The following is a 19,022-nucleotide window of genomic DNA, read 5'->3' as shown; positions in this document are numbered from 1 at the left end:
TGGTGTTCATGTGTGTTGATGTGTTTCATATGTGTGGTGGTTTATTCTATTCTTACTGCACTTGGTTACTATTTAATTAATGGCGATTGAAGTACTGATACACTGGTTCAAGTTAAAGAGATGATGAATTAATTAAAAAGTAATTTAACTGGATATACACTAGTTGTATGCATAAGAGCCACGTACATATGCAATTTTACTTCAGTATAGTCTAGTACAGAAATCTAAATAAGCAAGGAAAATCTTAAGTGATTTTTAAAATACTAATTCACAGCCCCCCCCCCCCAGTATTTTTCCCAAAAATTGGTATCAAAACAGGTCCTTAAGAAGAAGCTTGATCACTTGAAGAAGATCCATCAAGTTTATGCGAAAGAAGAAGATAGCTCAAAGGAGGGATTTAGAAATCTGTGATAACGATATATCATATGCAATAACAGCTATATATGTCAACAAATATTTAGGTTTAAGAGCACCTCGCTTTCTATTGATCAAGAATGAAGAAGACGGTAACAAAGAATTATCAAGTATGGGATTTTGTTCTAACTGTGTTCCATTTCCTTGTCTATGCAATAATTATAGTGATGATGACAGTGAAACAAACGAACTTACACTTATGGTTAAAAGTGAAAGTAAGCACTCTAAAACAAATTCAAAATTGTTGACCCTAGAAGAAGAAGATGAAGGTAAGTCAGAAACACTAGACAATGAAGACATACCTATGTTAAGGAATGATAATTATCTCCAATGGAAATAAAAGATGAAGTCTAATCTAATGAACCGTAATGCCTTGTATTTAGTGCGTAATGGCAACACCTAAATTCCTCCATAAGGTGAGGAAGTGAAAACTAATAGTAAAGCAATAACTGAAATCATTAATAGCATACCTAGTTTAGCGTTAAATAGGATTATTCATTATGCAACTATAAACAAAGTGTGGGATAAGCTACAAGCAATCCATGAAAAAACCCAAAGTAAGCTTTCTCATTAGAAGAACTATCAGGTAATCATATCCCTAACAATATGTCAAAAAATGAACATGCTGGCAAAACAACCTTTCTGATGTTAGTTGATGATTCAAAAGAAGACAAGATGGAAGAAACTTTTGATCTTAAAAAAAAACTTCATATTTCTTTGAAAAATATTGTTAATCTTAAAGATAAGTTGCATGCATATTCTAACAAGGATCATATTAAATCAGTAAATGTTGTTGTGGAATCTAAAAATTATTTTCAAGTTCTTGAAGATGAGATTGTCTCTCTAAGAGTAGATCTTGAAAAATCTGATAAGCTGAATGAAGAAATACTTCAAGGATTTGAAGAACAAGAAAATGGATTGAAAGAAGAGATTATCAAACTAAAGGAGAAAGTGGAAGAAGGAAGAAGGGTTGAAGAAGGTATGAAGAATATTTATCTATAAAAGGAAAAGAAATATAAAAGAATGGAGGTTGAGGTAAACATTCTAAAAGGTAAATTATAATAAAAGGATAAACATTTGGGATTTCAAGATATTACTAATATTTTGGATAATATTCTTAGTAGTCAAAGGTCTCCTTCCATCAAATCTCGTGTTGGTTTTCATGAAATTGTTGAAGGAGAATCTATTTCACAAGTTGATGCGAGGAATTTAAACCGTAACAATGCAAAACGTGAGATGCTCAATAAAGACATAAGAAGTCAACCTAATCAACAACCAAGGAAAAGTGAATCTTCAAATAAAGTCATTTATTCCTAACTATAGAAATGATAATTGATTCTCTCCTGTAAGTAATAATGTTGAATTTTTTATATGTCATAATTATGGAAACATTGCATTTAATTTTAGAATTACATTGTTTCAATCACAAACAAATAACCACTTCATAGAAAGATCGTCAGCTTCCAAGTACTTAGGCTTCTTTAGGGGATATGGTTTTTCTTGCAATATATTTGGTCACAAAGCCATTGATTGAAATAGAAGGAATATGAAATAGAAATATTATGATTCCTCTACTCATATAATATGCTATGCTTGTAACAAGTTTGGGCATGTAACAAAAGAATGCAAGAACAAATCTATGGATCTCCTCAGACAACATGGCAAACAACCAAATAAGAATATTGATGTTAGAGGAACTCATGAAAAATATGGATCCACCAAGATTTCTCATAATAAGTAGAAAGAAGAAGAACAAATAAGTTGTGGTATTTCTCTATACTCGTTTTAAGAAAAAGACGAATAGTACATAGACAGAAGATGCTCGCATCACATGGCTAGAGATAAGAGTAATATGGAGTCTCCCAAGAAAAACCAATATGGTAAGGTTATTCTTGGAAATAACGCTCCAACAAAATTTCTAGGAAAAGGTAGAGCCAGAATTAATAAACATAGAGGAGAAATTGATACTTTATTGCTTCAAGAGCTAAAGAAGAATATTCTAAGTGTAGGTCAAATGGCAGATAAAGGAAATATAATTGTGTTTACATCAACAAATTGCAAATTTATAGATGGAGAATATGGAAAGGTCATAGCAAGAGGATATAGAAACTCAGACAAATTATATGTGCTTGAAGAATTGAATTCTCGCAGATATGATGAGGATTTAGACTCAGAGTAAAAGAATATGGTGCCCATTACACTCCATTATTTTTAAACGAATACTTCTAACAATGACTACAGAAGTTATGTGAGGTATATGACCTCATAAGAACAAAAATTACTATCAGGTCCTCAGGATCAGTTATGTGTAATCTCAGGGGGAGTAATACTTATATTATCTTGATGAGGACTCACATGGTTGTTTTGATATTCATAATTCTTACATTACTAACAGTGCATCTGAAGTAGTAATAGTGAACAAGTACGGTTAGTACAGGCTCAGGGGGAGCTGTGGTTATGAAATTTCAACATTTTACTTTCCTATGGTGAAGAAACAATAGGATAGACTTAGGAAAAGGCTATGATATGCTTCCGAGTGTTATTATTTAGCTTTCTTATTCTGATGTTGATGGTTTCAACCTATGGATGTTGCTTAGAAGTGGTATTAGCTAATGATTGTTTATGAATTGTTGTAATATGACATTGATGACATGGATTTATTGATTGATGAATTTGCTTTGATGACCTTACTGATGGATGAGTTGATGTGATCAGACTTGACAGTGAACAGTTGGCACAAGTTCAGGGGGAGTATTTTATATGCTTCTAATAATGCATTTTTTGCATTATGATTGCTTGAGAATTTCTTGTTACATAATGATGCTTATATTAATGATTTTTATGTTGATGAATTTTTTGAATGATGCATCATGCTATGTTGTGGTCATGGGTTTACTACGATGAAATCATGGATGATACTTATATATTGCTTGAGCCACATAGTTATTATGATGCTACTAATCATATTTATGATGATGGATGATTCTTTTGATGATACATATGGTAAATATGTTATGTTTCTTACATATTGATCTTCATAAGTTCAAGGAGATAAACAGAGCTTGAGTATACAATCTCACTATTTGATAAGTGTCACTCATTACTTTTATGTTTTTTTCAATATCCATTCAAAGATGCATAACTTGCATATGGTGCCATTATGGATGATGATTCCTATAGTGCTTTACCCTCACATGTAAATGATATGCAACATATGGTATATTGTTTGAGGGTTGTTGCTCTTGATGGTATCAAGGAGATGGGTTACTAGCAAATTTTGAGAAATGATGGTGAGCTCATGGTTTGTTATTGATGACTTTTCTCATTGATGAGAAGCTAGATACATACTACTATTTCATGTGATATCATTGATGGGTGAATTACAGATAAGGATCTTATGGATGATTACTTAAGTTGCATGTTGATAGTTCTAGTTGCATGAAGAAAATGGGCCAAGAGAATAATGTTATGAAAGGTTTCATGAAGACATAGATGCTAAATGATACTTGTAGACATAGCATACTTAGTCACATATTGATGATGTTAAGGAATGGGGCTAATTTTTTGTATCTTAATTTATGACAATATGCTTGGTTCTCCCATATGTTGATTAATGTATGAAACTATATGTTGCTATGCTTTGATGAACATGGATTTAGGCTCTTCCTACTAAGGGAAATAGAATGTTGACCTTGATGAGGTCAAGAGGATGAGTTCATAGCAGATCTCTATGGAAAATATTATGTTGTATACTTGGTCACAGATTGATGATATTAAAGCTACATTGTCTTATCTTTCAAATTGATGATGAAAATGTGCATGTTGTTGTTCATATTGTTGCTAATAGATTCTTATGGTAGAGATCCTATACGATGAATTATAGTTGTTGATGAGTATCATGGTCTTATTGAGGTCTTTTTTTTTGGTCTCTTGGTGTAAATGTCATGTAAATACCTATGTTATAAGTCATTGTAAAATTCAATCATGTATGGACTACTGTGGTCAAGTCATGTAATACCATCCTTTTGGGCATGTGATGTAATTTGCAACCCCATTATGTTGGGTGATCAATGTAAGCATGAGTTATTGGTGACAGGGAATTTCATGTCTTCTTTATTCATAGAGTCATGTACTTCTTTGTACATATTCATAAAATTCAGCATGTGCTCAGGGGGACCATAGTCAATATTTAGTGTTCACACTCAGTAGATCAGATCTACAACGCTCATCTTAACAAAGGGAGAGAAGCCTTCATCGAGCATTGGTCAACCATTTTCCCTCAATGTCAAAGGGGGAGAGAATCTTGGTGTTTAGAGAATGCTTGATGTGTTTACAAATATCTACAGGTGGTGGTGACCACACACCAAAGTGGTTGCCATCAAGTCAAAAGGTGGAGATTGTTTCCATTATGACTAATGTGTTGTCCTTGATGGAAACCTACTTGTATTACGATCCATATGTGTTTTCCTTGATGGAAACATACTTGGTAACAGATATCAATATAATGGTAGCAAGATGAACAAAGGCATAACAGTTGAGAGACAGAAGAATGATGAAGGTGATGTTTTGAGAAATACATGTGGATTCTGTGAAGAAAAGTCATGTACACTTGCAAGTATGGAGAAGAGAAAGCGTGTACAGTTTCCACACCATGGTATCCTCAATACCAGGTATCTTTACATTGGTATTGGCCCATAGCAATGAACGAGGCAACATATATTTGATCCCATCCAGGAATACGATCGGCATTACTAAGGATTTGACCCGTGGCATTGGATAAGGCGTAAGCTATATAAGGAAATTAAGATCAAAGTGATTAGTATACATGTAATAGGTTATTGATGTGTTTGATTTGAAATAACGGTGTGCCTCGCACTATGATGACGGATCAAATCCAATAGATCTTAAATGACTATGTATTGAATAATTTTCTTATGGGTTGATTTCATCTGTGATGATGATGTTTTGATGTGTGATTATTCTGTGTATGCTGAGATATGGGTATGTCTGAAGTTCTCTTTGCAGCGAAGGTTTGCGTCAATAATTACATATCTATATGCAGGTTTGTTTCAGAAAAAGTGCATACATACGTGGATCAGATTCTAAGTAGTAGCATATCAATTTTGTAGTATGGACAGATCTATATGTGGGTATCAGATATGAAAAGCACGTACACACATGAAATTTTTTTGTAAGGGTTATGTAGATATGGTAAGTTTTTACTGAATATGATATCTAATCAACTTGATCAGTCTTGTTTTGTTTATTGTTTTCTACCAATGAAGTCTTTCATGAAATTGGATTTAAGAATGAAGGTTGAGGTTGAATGATTTTTGGAGTGATTTGTTGAATAGTAATGATATTTCTATCTATATGTGGTTCAGAGATCTGTAATTAGTTCTGCAAGTGATTCAATGAGTATTTCCATATGAGAGTGATTCAAGTTCAGGGTTTAGTGTTTTGAGAATCTGTACGCAAGTATGCTTCATGGAAAGCACGTATATAGAAAGATATGCTTAAGAACAATAGCTTATATATTCTGATGCATGATTGATCAGGGTTTGTAGTGACAGAATTTCATTTCTGTCATCAATAATATGTATTCTGGAGAATGGATTTATAGTGATCTAACTGCTTTGATTGTTTGAGATTGATTTGGGTCTCATTTGGTACAGTGATTAAGTTATTTAATATGGTGTTTGGTTTCATCTTTATTGTATGATATTGAGATTAAATGATGGTAGTGGGTCCAGTCTGAAAATTTGATGAAACATGGCCTACAAATTTGATGTTTTGGTTCAGGTGGATCCAGTATGAAAATTATGAAACATGGTCCATGGAGGTGTTGACGGTTGGAGCCTTCAGTGAGGAAGTCAAATCTTCGTTCTAGTGGTCACTGGTAAATATGATTATGGGGTTAGATCTCCCTTCTGATGGGTGTCGGTAAAGAAGAACAGGGGTTGGAGCTTCCTCCCAATGGGTGTTGGAGAATGAGAGGAGGTTGTAGCCTTCTGCAAGTGGGTGCATGCATGCTGGTATGAGTCATCGCCAGTACAATATTGTAAGTAGTATTTCTTTATAATAAAAATAAGACAAAGACAACAAAAACAATGGTTTTCTCCCACATTGGGTTTCCACCTAAAAATCGTGGTGTTCATGTGTGTTGATGTGTTTATTATGTGTGGTGGTTTATTCTATTCTTAATGCACATGGTTACTATTTAATTAATGCCTATTGAAGTACCGATACATTGGTTCAAGTTAAACAGATGATGAATTAATTGAAAAGTAAGTTAACTGGATATACGCTAGTTGTATGCATAATAGTCACGTACATACTCAAGTTTACTTCAGTATAGTCTTGTATAAAAATCTAAATAAGAAAAGAAAAGTTTCAATGAGTTTTAAAATACTAATTCAGCAACCCCCCCCCACCCTCTCAATATTTTTCCCAACATAAATCTCATGAAAGAAATTTATATGACTTAGCGAATGACACCTTGGATTTTCATTAGAGAATGTAATGTATACTACAATATTCATAACTAACACGACTGAACTATGTTGGAGAAGAAAATGATACATTAGTTCACACCACCATGATAATTTGAGCAAAAGAATATTAGTCTACAACCTTGTTTTGACTTCAAAAATACTAAAATTAGTCTTCACTTACAGGTCGCAGTGTTGGATGGGCTTGGTTTCTTAACTATATAGAACCTAAAATTTTAATCCAGTAGATCACAGTCTGAAGCTAGCGAGATGATATTCATTGAGATATGTTACAGGGTCAGTTCTCTTCCCTCTACAAAGCCCAAAATATCAATCCAATGGATGATTATTTGATGTTGGCAAGACCATATCCATTGAGATTGGTAATGAAATAACCAACACTCAAAAATCAATATCATTTTCAATTAGAAACTTCATAGAAAATGACATAAGCCCATGCTCTGAGTACCATATGTTAGTGTGAATTAGTGGATTACCACTACAAAAACTAAAGAAAGTACCACATGCCTATGTCCATTTTTTTAATTTTTTCATAATAATATATTCGTGCATATTAATGAACTATTATACCAATTTTTGAAACTTACCCAAAACCAATAATAAATATGACTTTAATTGCAGAGGAAAAAAATCTCAAAAATGAAAGCTTCCATTCTCCTTAAATTCAATCATAATACAATTCATGGAAGTAATAAAGTATATGACAACAATTTATCAAATAGAGAAGTGGCAGTCATGGATAATCTACAAGACAGGAACCTACATTTATGTCTAGAAAGAAGAGGATAAATTATGGAAATATTCTATGAGTATCAACAATAGATATAATTTACATAATCAATATTAGAGCACATGAATCAAATAGTGTTACTCATTCTTTCTTACCCTCCTTTGTGAACCACACCACAAGATAGGGAAAGAGGTAAGGAATTAGTCCTAAAACTCCTAGGAATATATGTAAAATTGTTGGATTTGTAAATACATCAGTGAGTACGTCATTCTCACCATCTGCAAATACTTCTGCATCTTTCCTCTCCTCATTAAAAAAATCTCTCCTTTCAAGCCTAGCATGTGAAGTAATAAATATCATCTTCTGAGCTTTATCCATTGCAACCCTTGAATTCCCATGAGTGTAGACCTATCTCATAAATGACCAATTACATTTTAGACCACAAGAATTTAAACTCGTGTAAGCATGTTTCCCACACAAGTATTCTACTATGGACGATTGGCTATCTTCATTTTTCCAGTAACATGATCAGGTTGCTTCACCTAAACTGCTTGGGAATATAATGGATCTAGGCCCTCAGCATGCCATTTCATGAGCTCCATCAGTGCAATATGGGCCTTGTCTCTAAATACCAATATGGTAATAATCTTGTCAACATCCTTCTCCTGCTCGCTTGTCAAACATTTGAAAGAGGGAAGCTACTTCCCACTATTAACCTTGACAACATAGAGTGGGTCTAGAGTAAAAGCAATTTCCCATGTTGGGTGGTAATTCTTAGAAAATCTCTTTTCAGCAATCTCTTTCACATGTCCCTCATCGATGTTATACTTGGCAAACCAATCCTTAACTTTTGATTCATCTGAGAGTGACATACATTATGCTACCAAAGCTCTATTAGCTTCAATGTCTTGTACCATCATTTTGAACATCTTGACCAATGACAACATTGCATCGAGGTCATTCTAGAACCTTATATCATGTGTCATATATGCAAGTTCCCTACTAACAGGATCATCTGCATAAATTACCTTGAAGGACTAAAATTTAAGTTACATATCTTATTTTTGTAGAGTTTGTGGCATTGTTGGTTGTTTCTAAATACTTTTTGTTTGGTTTATTTGCCATTCAACATTTCAGATTCTATAACCAAGGGAACATATGACAAAATTCCACATTTCAATCCAAAAAATTACCAAACAATTCTAAACCCCCAAATGATACCTAAACAAAGGCTTTTTGGTGTATTCACATAAAATATTTGATAATCAATATCAATGTCTTGATATTGAAATTGCCAACATTCAGGGAACACTTTCCATCACATTTATAGAGAAAATTATAACTGAGTAAAAGAATGGTTGGTGCTATATCTTTTTTGCTAAGGGTACTATGTCTCACAGGAGCTTCACTCAATGAATCTTTGACATATCACATGCCTTCATGGCATATTGAAAAATACACTTAATTTGACTACATATTGGAAAATACCTCTAAAAATCACATTATTTAACCCCCTACCAATACAAACCCAATAAACCTTCCCAATTTAAAAAACCTCTAATTTCACTAGATATTGTAGGTATCCATTTTTTCATTAACATTTTTTATACACCTTTATATTGTTTCATTAACTTTGAGATCCATTTTTAATACCTGCCAATATAAAAACCTTTTAACCGTTATTAATATATGCTCAATATATTATGTCATTTTTTCCTCAACATATATCCCTCAATATGAATGCACTTGGTATAGTATTTCTGCCCTGGTGAGGCCCCAATGGTATGTCTTTGATCTGGAGGTGATGAAGACTTTAGAAGGCCTAAGTTTTCTAGTCATGTGGATACAAATTCTTTCTTGTCTGCTGCACCTCAATTAGAAGTACTTTTCCCTCCTTGGAAAAGGCTTCCTGTAAATTTCATCATACCATTCAGAGAGACGAACCGAAAGAAAGAATAAAAAGATCTTATTAGCATGTTGCCTGATGAAGGCCTTTTCGAAATATTCACGTGTCTATCAACAACTCGATACTGCAACATATCTGCATATGTCTCCAAGTGCTGGCTTATGCTCCATAGCACCATGCAAAGAAGTGAAATCAAGAGATCCAAGCCAAGCCCCAAAACTTATGGAGAAACACTAATAGAGACCAGTCAGAACAAAGTAAACTATGTCAAGAGAATGCAAGTTTATATGTTTATTCCATGTATACTCCTTTTACATAGATAGCTTTCCAACAGGTTTTAGGTTGATCCTAGACTCGTGATAAAGGTTGCTGAAAAATATTATAATCCACATATTTTCATCAGATCCAACTATATTTCTTTGTAAAGTTTGATCAGATTCTTTGCTTGAGTTAGATTACATGTTAAATATGTGGTTTCCTTAATTTTTCTGGAATATGTATTGAAAAGTGTTTATGATCCTACCATTACTGAATGCCCTCTTGATCAAGATTCCTCCTTGAAACAAGATTGACTCAGAAGTGCAATGCATGAGATACTAATCTAGACCAAATTTTGTTTAGTCTTAACATACATTTTTTGTAATGCATCTAATAAACAATAAAAAAACATCAAGAATGATACATCATGAAGAGAAAGGGAGGTCATAAAAAGAATTCCATTTGTTTGTGGACACACTTAATATTTTTAGCACTTGTTCTTTTTTTTGGCGATTCATTATTTGCATTAATTCACTCTTTATTTTTGAAATTTTAAAGTGAAGGGAAAAAATAATTTTTTTAAATATTAAAGTGAGGGGCCAAAACTCTTGAATAGGGGTTTCATAGTCGAAGATCCATTTGACAAAGATGGAATTATGAATCTAAGTTCAATTCTCCCAGATTTAAGACAAAATTTCCACCAGAAAAGCATATACCTAATGTAAGCAAGGAACATCTAATATTATTTTATCATCAAACTTCAAGAAACTTGTACAATACAAAAGATTTGAAATCTTAGAAACACACTTATTGTACAAAAGATTGGAAATCTAGAAAAAATAATCATATCAAATCAAGAAGTATGATCTCAACAAACAACAAAACTAATCAAAAGACCGTCGGGTATGCAAAGGTTATCTATGAGCGGCTCAAAAGCTTTATTTCTTTAACAAGAATAGGTAAAAGATCGAAGCCTTGGTGAACAAAGTCATCTTTATACTTGTAAGTGTCAGCGTGGTGAACTTATTATCTTCACCTAAAAATGGAAGCATGCTAAGTTAGGATAGTCGACTTTTAAGAAAAGAAAAAAATATGCCCCCTATTGAAGAGTTTGAAACCGACAAAGTAACAACTTTTTCACACACGCTTAGGAATAACACTTTCTTACCATGCCTACAAGATGCATGGTATGGAGAAAAATTGAGTCAAAAAAACCTTGAAGCAACGGGTACGATTTGGGGTTGAACAAAGAAACCCTTTTGCAAACGACGCATAAAAAGAATTTGAACAAATATTATCACAAAAGCCAAGGCGCAATAATCATCATCAAATGTGTCTATAGCCTTGTCCTTTATGTACCTAATTCCACATGAGTCGGGTGCCTTACAACACCCAAACTACAAAAAAACCAAGAAGCAAAGAATTCAGTGAAGTGTAGTGAATCGAACCCTCGCGGAAACAAAGGAAACTCTACTCATAAATCGGGTGGGAACCTTGCACAGGAACTTCAGCTGTTCCTAAAAGTGCAACACCACACCGAGTAGATGACATCAACGAAAATCAACACAGTGATTTTAAGAGCCTGCCACCTTGAGTGAGTCATTGTTGAAGCTCCGCACAACCTCCGCCTTGCAAGAATCACACTCGTAGCATAATAAACCCTCCCCATTCTTCCAAGTTGTATGGTCGTCATCCAATGTGCCCAGAAAGGGGAAGTGTCGAGGAAATGGGCGAGCTCCATGGGGTTTTTATGCTCAAAGTTCAAGCGTTTAGGAATCGGCTCATGATTCAGTAGGAATCGGCTCATGATTCAGGAGGTTGATAGTTCAAGATTGTCGGTGGTGGGATCTAACGGCCAAAATTTCTTCGATCGTCTAATAATTGATCGAACGGTGCGAAAGGATACAAAGTGGCAGCCTAGGGGAGTTCTTCCCATAGGAACACCTTACCATGTAATTAAAGTAAAAATAATGAATTAAAGTTAATGTTAAGGTTAAGAAGCGAGTCAATTTAGGTTTTACTAATTGGTAAATTTAGATATTTTTTTAATTGTAATTTTGCATTGTGGGAGTGGAGAATCAATTCCTACCCAACAAGAATCATAATGTCTTATTGTAGTGATAATTGTTTTGTTGAGAACGTTGTTTAGATGGTTTTACATTTTCTATGTGAAGTATACATAGATACATTTTAAAATGTAGTTGTTCTTGCCAGATATATTTATGCAAGATAGGTTGAATATATTCCTTAAAAAAATATAAATATTAAAAATGAAGTTGGTTTATTTACTTAGTTATTTGTTTTTTGAATTGATAAACATTTTAATTTATTATTAACATTTTTTTTATTGATTTCATATTGATATTAAGGAAAATTATATAATTAAGTATGCACATTTACATTTTTACTCCTACTTATTCAAGTGTTGAAGAAAACATAAATTAACAAGACCTCATTGGTTTATTTATTTACAACTTATTCCTATCCAATTTTTATGCACATGCTTAATTTATGGTGGGTAGTACTTCATGATAACCATGTTATTTATGTGAGTATGAGCCATTTTCAAGGATTTTAATTTTGGTGGTCTCCTAAGAAAATTAACAATAAAAATCTAAAAATATCTAAAAGTCACAGCATAAATATTGTTGCATCCAAAAATTATGGTAGAAAAATTTGAAGCACTTATGCACATGGCATTGCGTTATGCAAAGACTCCAATAAAAATCATTACAGCATAAGACTTGAACCATTGAACCAATCATACAGCATATAAATAATTTTCATTAATAAAAATAATAAAATTCAATCCATAATTTTAAACTATGGAGAAACTTATTGATATTTTTTTACTCATTTCGTATTGATATTAAGCACAATTGTATAATTAAGTGTACACATTTTCATTTTACTCCTACTTATTAAAGTGTCGAAAAAAACATAAATAATGGACCATGGTGGACAACTAGTAAGTGTATCTATTTATTACTTGTTCCTATCCATTTTTTATACAAATACTTTGCTTAAATTATGGTGGGTAGTAATTGATGGTAAATGTGTTATTTGCGTGATTATGAGTTATTTTCAAAAAATTTAATTTTAGCGATTCCTTAAGTTTAAGGATGAAAAAACTAAAAATATCTAAAAGTTATAACATAAATATAACAACTGCATAAAAAGTTATTCACATTACATTGTATTGCACAAACACTACAATAAAAATTATTATAAAATAAACCGTGAACCAATCATATTGTAAATAAATAATTTTAAATATTAAAAAAATAATAATAAAATTCAATTAATAATATTAAACTATAAAAAAATGTTAAAACAAATTAATACACAATCAAATACAGAATAAAATTCTATAATAATGTTTTATTTAATTTATTTATCACCGTAAAAGTACCCAAAAAAAAATAGAAGTTAAGATATAAAATTAAAGTCGTTATTTGGAATGATCTATTTTTATTTTTTAAAGTTGTTATTTGAGAATTATCTATCCTTATTTTTGAACGATTTAAAAGTGAGAAAAATAAATTAAAAGTAGTAAAGATTTTTTCAGAGGAAAAAAAAAACTATATATATTATATGAGGAATATAAAGTAACTGAGATACATTGACAGATCAGGTTTGTGTTCCAAAAGAGCAAAAATACCTATGTTCTATAGAGAAATAACATAAAGTCTATGAAACCAAACTGATAATATATGTATACAAGAGGTTCTGAATATGGTGATTATCTTGCAAGAAGGAGCATTTAAAAATCTGGTAAGGCAAAGTCATTGATCTGATAAGTGGCATCATCCGTAACTATCTCAAGATGCCAGAATCCAGAAGAGGATGAGAGACCCTTTTTTGAAAGTGCGTCAGCTATAGAGTTTTTGTCCCTAATGATGTGCTGAATAGAGCATTTCTCCATGCGGGTCCAATAGAAGTGTATCTTGTCTCTCCATCCAGTCAGATGCTGGGTTGAAATGGAATTTTTGCTGTTAACCGAATCTACCCATAGCTTGGAATCACCAAAGATTGCCACCTGCTGAATGTCTAGGAAAATACAAAATTTTAAAAGACCTGAGAGGGCAATGGCTTCAGCCAGATTGTTAGAACCCTGTCCACCGTGCCAAAATGCATAGAAATGATATTTTTCAGATATCATTATGTGGAATCCGCATCCGCATTGGCCCTTCTGAGCTGCCCCGTCGAAAAAAGCTGTCGGTTGATGAAGATGAGCAGGCAAAGACCTGGCTGGGGTTTTATGTAAGATCTTATTATTCTTTTGTGGGAGTGATTCTAAATAAGCAGAGATTAAATCAAAAGCTTTAGCAAAAGAAAAGTGAGAGTTGTTAAAGATACAGTTGTTGCGCCATTTCCAGATAAACCACATGGTTATGATGCATATTCTACGCCAGAGGATCTTTCTCTTGCTACATTCTATGAGCCAATCCTGGATGGAAACTTGCATATCTAGATTGAAACCATAGACTCTTTCTATTTCCTGCCAAATGAGATATGATTGCTTGCACTTGAGAAAAATATGAAGGTTTGATTCCTCGTCTTCTCTGCATAATGAACAAATGTTAGGTCCATTCCATCCCCTCTTCAATAAGTTTTCCCAAGTCAGATTCCGATTGTGAAATGTGAGCCAAGAGAAGAGGATCATCTTCGGAGGACAGCCATCTTTCCAGAAGGTAAGTGGAAAAATTAGGGATCGAGAAGAGTGTTGTCCTATCAATTTCTGATATATTCCTTTTACAGATATATTTTCCGCCTCATTTGGGATGTTCCAGGATAAAAAATCCGATTCTCTTGTTCTGGTGATACCCCCATTCTGCAACCTCAGTTTAATGCTCTGCCACTACTGCGCATACTCTTTGGGAATGTTCAATACAGATGAATCTTTCCAACGCGGAATAGGGCCGTCCCAGTCAGCAATCAATTTGTCCCAATAAAAGATACCACGTCTATGGAAATGCTGAAGAAGAGAAACAGGGATATCAATAACATCTGACCCGCATTTGAAAATATCTTTGCCAATAATGATGTTGTTCCCCTTTTGAAAATGCCATATCAGGTGCTCCATACAGATAGCCTCTATTCTACGAAAGCTGCACCATATGGGGGATCCATATGCTGCGCCAATAGAGCCTCGCTGATACCAGTTGTGGAAATTCTTATTTGCTAGATATTTCGATCTGATCAGCTGACTCCACGGGCCGTCTCCTTGTATAGCTCTCCAAAAGGATTTGCACAGGAGAGATCTACCAAAAATTCTTAAGCTTAATAAACCCCAGCCACCCATCGACTTAGGAAGTGAGATGCCAGACAGTTTTGAAAGATGAAATTTACGCTTCTCAGCATGCCCTCCCCATATGAAATTAGCGGAAAGACTGTTCAAGTTGTTGATAATACTCGCTGGAAGATGATAGAGGTGAGCCCAATAAACAGAGAGTTGATTCAGAATGGATTGTACTAAAATAACTCTCCCAGCCAATGAAAGACAACGATATTCCCATCCTGAGATTCTCCTATAGAATTTGTCCACCAACTAGGACCAATCGGCTCTTGAATAGCCATTCGCCTTGATTCAGAATCCCAGATATTTAATTCCACTGCTGATATGATAAGTTTTTATACCGAAAAGCTCAGATAGCCAAATTACATCTTCTAGCTTGACATCAGAATGAAATATAGATGATTTTTCCAGATTTACCTGAGGTCCCGTAGCCCTTTGAAATTTATCCAATATCATATGAAAGCGCATCCAAGTGGACCTGCAAAACATGGCAAATAATAATATGTCGTCTACAAATAAGTTATGAGACAGAGATATGTTCCTGCAAATTCTGAGTGGGCGCCATGCTTTCTCTTCAACTGCCTTATGGATGTGTAAGCTGAGAGAGTCAATGGCCAGAATAAATAATAATGGGGACAAAGAACATCCTTGGCGTAGCCCCCTCTCAGCACTGAAGAAAGGAGTAGGAGAGTCGTTTATGATAATAGCGTAATCCACAGGATCAACACAAGTCATGATCCAGTTGATCATGTTGCTCTTCAGCCCAATTCTAGCCAATAAACATCTGATATATGCCCAATCAATACAATCGTATGCCTTTCTCAGATCTACTTTAAGTAAGACCGCTTTTATTTTCTTTGAGTGAATAGAAAATAAAGCCTCTTGAGTAACAACTACTGCGTCATGGATGCTTCGGCCTTTGAGAAAACCATACTGTTCTTTTGAAATTGATTTTGATAATAATCCTTTCAGTCTTTCTGCGATGATCTTTGAAGTTATTTTGAAGGTGGTATTACATAAAGAGATAGGCCGATAGTCCATAAAAGTCTGAGCTTCCTTTTTTTGGGAATGAGGGCTATATATGTGGAGCTCATCTGCCTGCTGATTTTCCCCTTTATTCTGATCTCTTCTAGCATTTTTAGTAAATCGTCCTTGATATGATCATAAAAGTGTATATAAAATTCTATAGACCAGCCGTCTGGTCCGGGGCTCTTGTCCCTACTGAAAGATTTCATTGCCATCAATAATTCTTCCTCTGATATAGGCTGGAAAAGCTGGTCGTTCTCTTCTTCATTAAACATCACCGAGTAAGCTTCGACGCCCCACAAAATATCCTGAAAGCTTCTATGTTCCATCCTTCAATATTGGTTCCTGAAATGAGTTACAGCTTGCTTTGCAATATCTTGTTGAGAGACGAGACATGCACCATTCTCGTCTTTAATTTTCCATATAGCATTTTTAAGTCTTCTTGCATTCGCATACCTCTGGAAGAACTTTGAATTTTTATCACCTTCTTTCATCCATAAGGCTCTGCTTTTCAGGCGCCAAAATATTTCTTCTTTTTTCAGATATTGCAGTTTTCTATTATGGAGATTCTTGAAAAGACGTCTCTTTTCGAAGGATAGAGAATTATAATCTATAGAGTTTGTCAACTTCTCTAATTGCTCTTGGATGACTTGAAGTTCTCTTCTGGTTGCTCTTCTTTTCAGATTCTGCCATTTTTTAACCACTTTCTGGATATTAATCATCTTATTCATAAAATTTTCCTGATGAGAAACAGATCCGCTATCTTCAAAATTGCGCCAAGCTTTGACAACAATGTCATTAAAGTCAGGTTATTCAAGGCATTATCTATTAAATTTGAAATGGATTCCTTTTCTGATGCCCAAAGACGTCCATCCCATAATAATCGGCCGATGATCAGAAATAAGGGAGTTTTCAACCATCGAGAAAGGCATACCGAGGATATCAATCAGGGAGGCGTGAATAAGGAATCTGTCTAGCCGCTTAGCAATGTATGCCTCCTCGCATCTTCCATTGTCCCAGGTGGGAAGGATAGCGGGTGGGAGAATGTCAATGAAGTTTCTCATAAGAAATTCATTTCGAATCATTGATGCGATAGGGTACCCTTTCTTACCCTTTCCCCATATTTCGTCTGAGGAGAAAGTTATATTCAAATCACCTGCAACCAACAAAGAATCTATATCAAAAACTTCGGATGCAAATAGGCGTTCCCAGAATTCTGATCTATTCCGGAAAGGAGCATATATGTTCAGTATGTTGATACGGCATTTTAGTCCTCTAACTTGTGCAGAGACAATAATACCAGCGAGACATCTATATGCCTTTGCATTAATCCACAGAGGGTCCCACAGCACAGCCAGACCACCCGATAGACCTATGGCATCAATAGCAGAGATGTGCCAATTAGGGAGCACCTTCCGAAAATATGAGATAGTAATATGAACTGGGTGCATAGTTTCCTGAATTAAAATAATTTTAGGACACTTTGACAAAAAAAGATTTGTTAAGGCCAAGAACTTCAAGTCTGCTCCCAGGCCTCGAATATTTACAGAAAGGATAAAATTCATTTTGAAGGAAGATCGGCCTTTCCAGCTCTAAGAGGCCTTTCAACAAAGACATCAGCGATAGGGACATCCACCAGCGTTAAATTCCTGAAGCAGCATTCTGATACTATACCCCTCCCCCGAAAATGTCGACTTACCTTTTTGTTCTTCTTTCTAACAGTGATATTCATAGCAGAAGAAGGGCTGATCCGAGGAGAAGAAGGAGATGCAGGTTTATGGACAGTGAGAGGAGCAAGATCCAGAGATTTCTTAGATAACAAAAAGTCTAAGTCTCTTCCAATCGAATTGATTGGCGATTTGGACAGAGAGGTTACAGGAGAGGGAGCATTCAATGGGACAGAGCCTTTTACATCCGGAGAGGACACAACAACGAGAGGAGGATTCTTGCTGTTATGGGGACGGGGATCAAACTTGACAGAAGAGAGAGGGATATCTGGTAATATCGGGACATTATGATCTCCGGATGGTTCCGCAGGATGATTCGGAGGTTGGGGTAACTCATACTCAGAGGCAGTCTCCAACTCCGGCATCGAAGGAGAAACCCGCAATAGTGGGTCAGGATGAACGGATCGATGGGGAGAATACTCCTGGCGTTCAATCGGGGAATCAGGACGAAGGGGGAGAGGAGAGACATCGGGAGACACAGAATCATTAGGAAAATTAATAGGATCATTTGAAGTAATAGGAAATTCAGAAAATTTAGTAGGTCGATGGCGTCTTCTACCCAATGCTCGCTTTTTCGGGCAGTTCAAAATGAGATGACCAGTATGGTGACATGCAGCACACCGAAATGGCACGCCCCAGAAATCTAATCTTTGTCTGATCGACAAATCTCTCCAAAAGATGTCGATATGCTCCGGGAAGCCTCCTCTGAAGGATCTTTCAATCAGTATCCAGGCAATACGTTTATCTTTCTCAGCCCGACACCAGGGATCTACATAAACACTCCTGCCGACAGCATTACCAATCTCTGGTAGAATCTCAGGAGTCCAGAAATCAAGATGAAGACCCGGAAGTTTCAGCCAAATAAGGTTATTAGAAGGGGTATTGCTGAGAGGGTTGAATCCCAGGTACCATCTATGCAGAGAAAGAAAACTGCGACCACATACCCACTGGTGTTTTAATATTTAATTATTGTTTTAAAAAATTATTAATACGTTTAATTTAAAAAATAGTAATTATTTTGAATTTTTTTGGAAAATAGGCGATAGTTAGAGTGGTTTTGAATATTTTGTAATATTAAGGTGTCGTATCATCCACAATGGGTTTCCAAATTGTATAGATGTTTCGTGGATGTAGAGTTGTGGACGAAACA

The 19,022-nt window shown here is 34.8% G+C and overlaps 1 protein-coding gene across 1 annotated transcript; it reads right to left on the bottom strand.

Moving 5' to 3' along the window:
• Positions 1-16,477: 16,477 nt before the first annotated feature.
• Positions 16,478-17,596, bottom strand: LOC149152946 (uncharacterized). Its single transcript, XM_089443643.1, has 2 exons — positions 17,080-17,596; positions 16,478-16,926 (listed from the first exon to the last, which is right to left on the bottom strand). Exons 1-2 carry the CDS (start codon positions 17,594-17,596, stop codon positions 16,478-16,480), a joined length of 966 nt encoding a protein of 321 aa, XP_089299769.1.
• Positions 17,597-19,022: the final 1,426 nt, after the last annotated feature.

This window comes from Pinus tabuliformis, chromosome 9, assembly GCF_031772625.1.
Source record: "Pinus tabuliformis cultivar Carrire ecotype Pingquan chromosome 9, CPIR1, whole genome shotgun sequence".
Lineage (NCBI taxonomy): Eukaryota > Viridiplantae > Streptophyta > Pinopsida > Pinales > Pinaceae > Pinus > Pinus tabuliformis.
The sequence above is the reverse complement of the archived record's forward strand: the minus strand, read 5'-3'. Positions and strand labels throughout refer to the sequence as shown.